The sequence below is a fragment of the Amphimedon queenslandica genome, unplaced genomic scaffold (genome assembly GCF_000090795.2).
Source record: "Amphimedon queenslandica unplaced genomic scaffold, v1.1 AMPQUscaffold_13278, whole genome shotgun sequence".
NCBI lineage: Eukaryota > Metazoa > Porifera > Demospongiae > Haplosclerida > Niphatidae > Amphimedon > Amphimedon queenslandica.
In genome coordinates, this window is record NW_003546486.1 from 10,951 (window position 1) to 20,555 (window position 9,605).

At 35.5% G+C, this 9,605-nt stretch overlaps 3 protein-coding genes across 3 annotated transcripts in view; 2 read left to right on the forward strand and 1 right to left on the reverse strand.

The window, feature by feature from the left end:
• Positions 1–4,948, forward strand: part of LOC100633394 (uncharacterized) — a 9,642-nt gene extending 4,694 nt beyond the window's left edge. Inside the window, exons 6-9 of the mRNA XM_003388208.3 lie at positions 1,075–1,223; positions 1,901–2,157; positions 2,712–2,871; positions 4,516–4,948. Coding sequence (XP_003388256.2) covers positions 1,075–1,223; positions 1,901–2,157; positions 2,712–2,871; positions 4,516–4,773 — 824 coding nt within the window. The 3' untranslated portion in view covers positions 4,774–4,948. The remainder of the gene's footprint in view (positions 1–1,074; positions 1,224–1,900; positions 2,158–2,711; positions 2,872–4,515) is intronic.
• A 103-nt stretch (positions 4,949–5,051) lies between these two features.
• On the reverse strand, positions 5,052–6,556 carry LOC109583813 (probable serine/threonine-protein kinase samkC). Its single transcript, XM_019999292.1, has 3 exons — positions 6,453–6,556; positions 6,190–6,401; positions 5,052–5,592 (listed from the first exon to the last, which is right to left on the reverse strand). The coding sequence occupies exons 1-3, from the start codon at positions 6,544–6,546 to the stop codon at positions 5,092–5,094; spliced, it is 807 nt and encodes a 268-aa protein (XP_019854851.1). The 5' UTR covers positions 6,547–6,556; the 3' UTR covers positions 5,052–5,091.
• A 108-nt stretch (positions 6,557–6,664) lies between these two features.
• LOC100633520 (uncharacterized protein C1orf158 homolog) lies at positions 6,665–9,546 on the forward strand. The gene is made up of 5 exons (XM_003388209.3): positions 6,665–6,805; positions 6,862–6,972; positions 7,286–7,451; positions 8,891–8,999; positions 9,270–9,546. The coding sequence occupies exons 1-5, from the start codon at positions 6,686–6,688 to the stop codon at positions 9,427–9,429; spliced, it is 666 nt and encodes a 221-aa protein (XP_003388257.1). The 5' UTR covers positions 6,665–6,685; the 3' UTR covers positions 9,430–9,546.
• The last annotated feature ends 59 nt before the right edge of the window (positions 9,547–9,605 follow it).

A 9,605-nucleotide genomic window follows, 5' to 3' on the forward strand; every position in this document is an offset into this window, starting at 1 on the left:
GGATATAAGCTCATATCCTTTATAATGATGAATTAGCATCAGCAGTGATTAGCACAGGCCTAACTGTTACATGTACATGTACATGTACATGTACACACATGTACAGAGGCAATTTGATGTGTGATTATAAATCAAGGACCCATGTTAACAAACTTAACTTGCACAGTGTACACTGTTCATTATTATTCTTGCTATGGTTGGATATACATGTGTACATGTACATGTACATGTACATGTACTGTACATGTACATTGTAATTGGGCGGACATTGTATGTACATGTACATGTACATGTAGCATGCACTGATCAACTCAATTATTGTTTATTTTTATTCATGTCCATGCATGTAGTGTACAATTGTGTTTGTGTGGTCAGTTCATTTTTGATGGTGTACACCTGTACTCTATTAAAATGTGTGCTGATGCCAAATTGACTTATGTTGTATCCATGCATGCATGTATACATGTACACATGTACATGTATATGTGCACGTATATGTAATTTGAATAAAGAAATACTATTTTTAAATAGAGTAAAGTTATGTGATTTTTATATCCTGTACATGTACGTGAGTTGATGTTTCTTTCTGTTTATTCAGATATTTTAAAGATGTAGTAATGCATTCCTTATAGCGGGAAATTTTGGAGGGAGTAAAATTTAGTGAATTGCTAAATTTCGTGTGATTGGCGGGTTTTAATTTGGTGAATTTGTGGCCACGTGCCATTGAGCATGTGTATAATGGCTCAAAATGGCAGATTTTTATTTTGGCAAATTGCTATCAAAACGCCAAATACACATTTATGTGTGTCTGAGTTAAAAATAGACAGGTATGACCCTCCCATCCAAGAGAGCTTATTTGTGCTAACCTACATGTATAGTGCATATCTGTTGTTATTATAGACATTATCTTATTATTATTGTTATAGTAGATTGCTATTATTATTATTATTATTATTATCATTATCATTATTATTATTATTATTATTATTATTATTATTATTATCATTATCATTATTATTATTATTATTATTATTATTATCATTATTATTATATTATTATTATGTACACATGTAGGTGTGACTTCAGTTGGTCTAGAGGCAGAGATAGTGTCACTGGAGCAGAGAGTGGCTGATCTTGAAATGAAGCTCCTCTCTCTACCTCCTAATGATGACAAAGCTCTTGAAATAACAATCAAACTCTCAGCACTTGAGGATCAGCTACACGTAAGAAAACAATCAATTCTTGTCCATTAGATATACATGTACATGTACAGGTACAGGTACATGTTTTTTTTACTGTATGTTTTTACCATTAAACTATTTACAAAAATACATATACAGTATACATAATGCATGTTACATGTATGAGTGTCTGAGTTAAAAATAGATAGAAAAATAATAGAACATAATAGTATACAGTATTTGTGTACTTGTAGTTTAGTAAACCTTCCCATGTACTGTACATGTACATGTACATGTACATGTACAGGTACATGTACATGTACTAATTATATGAATAACAAACTTTTAATGTAAACAGTAAACAGTATAAATTTAACAATTAATGTAATTATTTTATTATTCATAATAATAATAGTTATAATAACAACAACAATAACAATAATAATGATTTGTCGGAAATGCTTTGTACATGAGGCAAATTTTGTAGACAAAAGATGGTTATTGAACATTATAAAAAACAAAAATTGACATAAATTTGTACATGTACAGTAATTGACTTTAAAATTGCAGTTGGATGGACACAGTTTTACTCATTAAGTAATGTACATGTACATGTACATTTGTAAACGTATTTAATGTAAGTATACATGTGTACATGTATTAATTCTCTACTGTATGTACATGTACATGTACATGCATTAATTTTGTACTTTGTGTAGGTTAAACGTAACCAGTTGGACTCACTGCTACAAATTGAAGGAGACACTTCCAATCAAGACCGCCCACCATCTTATAACGAACTGGGAGGAGCCAGTCAGCCTCAACCACCCACTCACGAGCTATTGCTACCACCTGCTTACTCTGACCTTCAAGGAGGAATGGGACCTGGTGGTGCTGGAAGACCAGTTAGTGCTGCTTATGAGGATCAGGAGTTAGAACTGAAGGATGCAGTTTGGTACCAGGCTGGGTTACCAAGGTATGGGGGCTGAAGTATGAGGAGTGTGAAACATTGAGTAACACATTGTACAAGAATAGTTACTGTTTTTTTAAATGATAATACTAATAGTACTAAACAAACCAACAATGCATATTATACATGTAATGTACATGTACATGTACATGTATGTAATACTTGCTAGATAAAACGCAAGAAATGTAGTACCGTATAGTGGGAAATTTTGGAGGGACTAAAATTTGGTGAATTGCTAAATTTTGATGATTAGCGAATTTTAATTTGGCGAATTTGTGGCCATGTGCCATTGAGCATGTGTATGATGGCTCAAAATGGTGGATTTTTATTTTGGCAAATGGCTATTAGAATACCAAATTCGCCAAATTTGAATCCGTCCATACCTGTACATGTTAGATAAAACAAGAAATGTAGTGTTAAGTCCATGTGCAACAAATAAATATACATGTACAGTGTACATGTACATGTAGTACATGTACATGTACATTGTACAATAGTATTGGGAATTTTCTAGTCATATTAATGTACAGTACATGTATAATAATAGTGTATTTTTTTAGGGAGCTTATAATGGAGATACTAAAGGATCAGCCTAGTGGTAGTTTTATGGTAAGAGATAGCTCCAGCAATCCTGGCTGCCATGCTATATCCCTGGTGGCACCAGATGGGGAGATACTCCATTATCTCATTGTCAAAGATGTTTATGGATACTACATTAATGTAAGGACATGTACATGTACCTTATTTCCTGATTACATGTACATGTACATGTACATGTACATGTACATGTACATGTACATGTACATGTACTGTACATGTACATGTACTGTACATGTATGTCCTTATGCTACATGTACAGTGTACATGTACATGTATGTAGAAAGTTTGAACTGTTTCAGACAAATAACTGTAAAGCTACATGTACATGTATGACCATTTTCAAAGACTATAGCCCATGGTTTTTTCGGAAAAATGGCTCTGAAATCACCTCCAATTTTTAATACATTTTCTGATACATATTGATGCCCTTATGCTGTGTAGAAAGTTTGAGCTGTTTTTGACAAATATTTTTCAAGTTATGACCATTTTTAAAAATTACCCAATTTTTGAAAAATACCCAAAGACTATAGCCCATGTTTTTTTTCAAAAAAATGGCTTTGAAATCACCTCCAATTTTTATTACATTTTCTGATACATATTGATGCCCTTATGCTGTGTAGAAAGTTTGAGCTGTTTTCGACAAATATTTTTCAAGTTATGACCATTTTTTAAAATGAGCCAATTTTTGAAAAATACCCAAGGCTATAGCCCATGGTTTTTTCGGAAAAATGGCTCTGAAATCACCTCCAATTTTTATTACATTTTCTGATACATATTGATGCCCTTATGCTGTGTAGAAAGTTTGAGCTGTTTTCGACAAATATTTTTTGAGTTATGACCATTTAAAAAAAATGAGCCAATTTTTGAAAAATACCCAAGGCTATAGCTATATAGCCCGTGGTTTTTTGGAAAAATGGCTCCGAAATCACCCTTAATTTTTATTACATTTTCTGATACATATTGATGCCCTTATGCTGTGTAGAAAGTTTGAGCTGTTTTTGACAGATATTTTTCAAGTTATGACCATTTTAAAAAAATGACCCAATTTTTGAAAAATACCCAAGGCTATAGCCCATGGTTTTTTCAGAAAAATGGGTCCAAAATTACCTCCAATTTTTATTGCATTTTCTAATACATATTGATGTCTTTATGCTGTGTAGAAAGTTTTCGACAAATATTTTTTGAGTTATGACCATTTTAAAAAAATGAGCCAATTTTTGAAAATACCCAAGGCTATAATAGCCCATAGTTTTTTCAGAAAAATGGCTCCGAAGTTACTTCCAATTTTTAATACATTTTCTGATACATATTGATGCCCATATGCTGTGTGGGAAGTTTGAGCTGATTCCGACAAATACATGTACATGTATTTTCGAGTTATGGTCATTTTTAAAAATTAACCAATTTTTGAAAAATACCCAAGGCTATAGCCCATGGTTTTTTTCAGAAAAATGGCTCCGAAATCACATCCAATTTTTATTACATTTTCTGATACATATTGATGCCCTTATGCTGTGTGGAAAGTTTGAGCTGATTCTGGCAAATATTTTTCGAGTTAATGCCATTAAAAATATTTTTCGAGTTAATGCCATTAAAAATATTTTTCTTCAAAAAAAGGCTTTTCTACATGTACATGTATGTAGCTCACTGATGCATGTAGTGCAGTTACATGTACAGTATATGCTTTAGGGGAGGCCCTATTGTGTACATGTACTAAGAGATGTCACTGAGTCATTGAATGTATTACATTCATTTATTATGTAGGGATCAGACCGTCACCACCCAACCCTCCTCTCCCTCATACTCCATCACGCCATTCACCAAGAGTTCCTACCAGTAGTCCTATTCCTTGGAGCCACTAACCCACTAGCTCCTCTCCCTCCTCCCCCAGGGGCCGATGGAGGGGGTGGGGCTATGGGTGGTATACCCACTGATGGATCAAACGATTGGCTGTATGATGATGATGTTGACGATGAGGAAATGCAGGCTCACTTAACAAACTTGCAGTTTATTCATCCATAGATATCTTTATGACTATGTACCCTGCCCTCTCGGTATGATATAGGGAACATTCTTATACTCTAACTGTGAACTGTCCATGTACACACGTATCACTGTGTTTGTGTGTTTATTTACAACTCTATGTGTGGGTTAGTTTATGATCTTGCTATTGTATTCATTGCAGTGTTGAATATCATTACTTATTATGTGTGAGGTGAGATCATGGTATGAGTGTGTGTGTTTCTATGACTCATCCAGTGTTTGTTTATATTTACAACAAATCTCCAGTACAACAGGTAACTAGGTTACATTAATAGCAACAAAACTTTATTATTAATTTTATGGCAATGAGAAATATAATACAGTCCGTACGGTAATATTACTATCATTAAGTGTCAATTGTTTATCATTAAGAGCTGTTCTTGTTAGTCCATTAGTGCTCACTATGCAATCTTTTAGATCAATACCACTCTCTTTCTCTGCATATTTTATGACGTCATTTATTGTAGCATTTAAAGGGAACTCGTGTTGTATCCGTTCACTGTTAGGTAGTTTAAGTCCTAACTGTACACTAGTAGTACCTTCCCTTGCTTTAAGTGTTTCTTTAAGAGCTTGTTTGGGTGAGTTGTTCGGTGTAGTGCTAGTTGTGATTATGCTGTTGCTGTTGAGTGTTCGGAGGATAGAGAGAGGTATGTCGATTGGTGTTCCACATTGTGATGTGAAGTCAAGATCAACTGCAGAGTCAACCTCTAATAGTTTGGACTGATGCTCAGGACGTGACTGTATCGTAGGCTTTGGGGATGACTGTTGGCTGGATATAGGAGGCAGTGGCTGAGAATGCTACATTAAAAATATTTAAAAAATAATATTTAACATGGACATAGTTCTTGTATCCATTGCTAATCATGAAGTACATGTACATGTATATATACCCGAGGTGTATAAACAACTTCTAGCATGCCAAATTTAAAAGATTGCAGAATACCAGGTTTCTAAATCTATTAGATACCTCCGGGGACACTTACATGTACTAGAAACTTGGCGCTCTACACGCTTATGCTCTTATTAGTCCATTAGTTTTGTCAAGCTTGGTTGATTCTTTACTGGCCTAGCCTGTTAGATATGCTGTGTGTATGTCAACTGTGGTCTTATTATCAGCAGCTGGTAGTTGTTTTCAAATGTCATGATAGAAGTTGCTTATACACCTCTGTATCGGTTTCTATGGTATTTAACCTCACGACGCAGATGCCGTAGAAGCCGATACCATAGAAACAGATACCGAGGTGATACCAAGAGTAAATAATACCTACAGATTTTACTCTTGCCTATAATAATGCAAAATGATATGGGGAGTGACACGATCAAAATAAATGTATGTTCATGTACACACATATTAAATCATTAAAGTAAGTGAACATACATATACTCACTGGTTACCTGGAGGGCAAACTCCATTCTGTATTCATTGACTGGGTCTAGTTTTGAGGCTAGGATTGCATTGGGTTTGGGACGTCCTCTAGCAGACATTGGTCTGCTCTGTTTGCTGCTGAGAGGCTGGGGAGGAGGAAGAATAAGAGAACGAGAGGGGACGGGATGAGCAGCAATGGCTGGAGGAGCTTGGAGTGAATATCGAGGTACTGGACTAGAATCTAAACCAAAATGGATAGTAAAAGATCAAAGATTGATGATTTTAGGCTTACTAGCATCATCTCTTGGTAAACTAGGGCTAGACTGGCTTATTCTTCTAAACTTTCTTCCTTTATGTACAAAGACGTCAGACTCGCTTTCTGTCATGGTTTACTACTGAATAAAAGCTGATTTCACTGCCCCTAATAAAAATCCCAGCCCGGCCCTGGACTGTTATTCATTTCTGGTTGCCATGGAACTGTTTTAATACACACCTTTCCGGTAGCCATAGTAACGAGCGCATCAAATGGCAGACAGCACTTGTGGATCTGTGCTCTCCAACAAATGGCAGGACCCAGGCTGGAGAATAGAGCAACGCTATTCTAAAGGAGTCCTGATAGGGAACTGGTCTGAAGATAGGTACAAGGTTAAGAGCAGTGCTGGAACGACTATACTGATTTGAGCTGTATGTGTTTTTTGTAGTTTGAGAAAGGGAGCGAGTTTGGTAGCAGCACTAGCCGTCAGACTTACCGTGGACATTACTTAAAAGCTCCCGACCCGTCCATTCGACTCAAAGGACTAATAAGAAATAATGTGAGCTCAATTTTAATGCAGCACTGAAAATCTATTTTTGTGACAATGCACTTTGTTTACACCTCAAGGTGTGAAATGAGGTACAAACATGACGCCTTGAGGTGCAAATTAAGTGTAGTAAGCAAAATGAAAATGAACCTTAGCATTATAATTTTTATAAATAATTATCAATAAACTTTGCTGATTGGCAAAATTACATTTTATGAACCAATAAAAAGTTTTATTACAACAAATTATGCCGTGTCCATCAAATAGGCTAAGCTCCACAGTGTTATTGGAAAGGTGATATATTATTTATTATTCTTATATTTAGGGAATAGATAAAGAGCATATTTTCATACATCATGGGAAGAGTTACATGCGCAATACAATATCGCTCTACGATCAAACATTCAATAGAGGATATGAACTGGGAGAAAGGAAATGGGATGGGAAGAGAATGGCCTGGCTACCAGAAAAAACCGACCACCCTTTGCAAGGTAAGGATGATTGCAATAGCAGTAGAATGTACCTTAACGAAACAATTATTAAGCCTGATTTACATTGCACAGTTAAAGGCGGATTTACAATATTACGCTAGTCCTGACGTTACGTTGACGCTGAAATAGAATCTGGTTCTATTCCAGTGGAAAGCATGCGTCAAAAGGTCAAACTGCCCACGCGTTTGATTAAAAATTGACGGTACGCTGGCCTAATGTCATATTGTAAATCCGCCTTAAGGCTATACGTTAAGACAGGAAGTGCTGTATAAACCAATGGCAACCGTTTATGTAACGTAAAAATAGAGATAATTTCTATTCTTACATTATGTAAATGGTTGGCATTGGTTTATACAGCACTTCCTGTCTTAATGTATAGCCTTAACTGTGCAATGTAAATCAGGCTTTAGTGTGTACTTATATCAGCAATTTTCATGATACTGACATTTGGCTGGTATTTAATAATTTAGCGTTTTGATCATTTTAATACCAACTATATAACAACAACATTTTTCAGAAAAACAATAATAACAATAATAATATTAAGAGCAGAATAATCTTAAGTTGTAAAAATAGAATAAAATAAAGTTAAGTTAGATAGAATTAATTTAGAAAATAGTCATTCAGACCAAGGCCGTCTTCAAAACTCAAACCCCTCCATTTTGTTCTCGTCCCCCTTATACATAAGTTAGTTGATCGAATGAGAGCAAATGAGAGCTTAGTTCTTAACCAATTCAAAGTTGTGCTGTATCTCCGGTCCCACTTCAGAGCGAGTCTGTCAGCCAAACGTTTCAAAAATATAGACATCTCAGGGCCAATCAGACCGTCCACAGTAGTGCACAAGGGAGAGAAGCTCACATGTCTCCGTTCACAGTGCTCACTATATTTGGCTTTTTTCTCTCTTTCAGCTGTTTTCAGAATCTGTTCAGGACTCCTGTCTAGATAAGAGGGGGCGTCAGAGTCGATGACTCTTACATCAAACAGGCACATACCCTGTGGCTGCCAGACACCTCTTATAGCAACATCAGCTCGAAGACTGTCAGAGGATGAGCTTTCATCTACCATGGGCTCCTTGATGGTTTGACTCCAGACCATAGAGGAAATATCAAAAATAAAATCTCTAATTTCATTATGTCTTTGAACAACTAGGCCACCTCTTCTACAATCCAATGCGTGAGAAGTTGTGAACGGGGCGTTACAACCATCACAGTTGGTAGGAGTGTTCAATAAAGGTTTTAGGTACCTGAGACAGAGAGCATCTCTAAACTCATTGGCCGATAAATCAAAATGTTCCTGTTGAATAGGAAGGGCATTGATAATGTAATCAGAAATCAAAGTTAGCATGGACTTAAGCTAGCGATTTTTAAAAAAATTGCCAAAATTAAATACTCACAGACAATTGTCTCCTTAAGGTATTATTATGTATACATGCATTATAGGAGCAAGTACTAACTTTGGCTTGAAAGAGGAAAAAGAAGAGAAATGGCGGAAGGAGAAAGAACTAGAATCCATTGGGGATTTTGTTACAAGCAATCACTTAACTTATAGGTACATTGAATAGATGACACTCAACAAGTATCGTATAGCGGGAAATTTTGTAGGGAGTAAATTTGGCGAATTGCTAAATTTTGAGTGATTGGCAGATTTTAATTTGGCGAATTGATGGCCACGTGCCATTGAGCATGCATATAATGGTTCAAAATGCCAGATTTTTATTTTGGCGAATAGCTATTAAAACACTAATTCACCAAATTTAATTCCCTCCAAAATGTCCCGATATACAGTATCACTGAATCATGTGTGTGTTTGTGTGTTTAGGATGCCACCATTGACTTCATATCCAACAGGAAGGGCTGCTCCACACAAGCTCATATCATCAAGGACTCATCCACAAAGCACTAATAGGAACCTGAAGCTAAGGGGCATGCATCAAACACTCTTCAAGGAAGTGGTGGATCCAAAATTTGACACAAACTAATTAGAAATTATTCTTATTGCTATTGGTTCAAAATAATTATAAAGAACAATGTGAAAGAGGCATATGCATATAAGTATTATCCTTATTATTACACTTTAGCTTCTGCAACAACAAAAACACAACAACAACAATAATAATAATAACAATAATAATAACAATAATAGCAAAGTAATAAA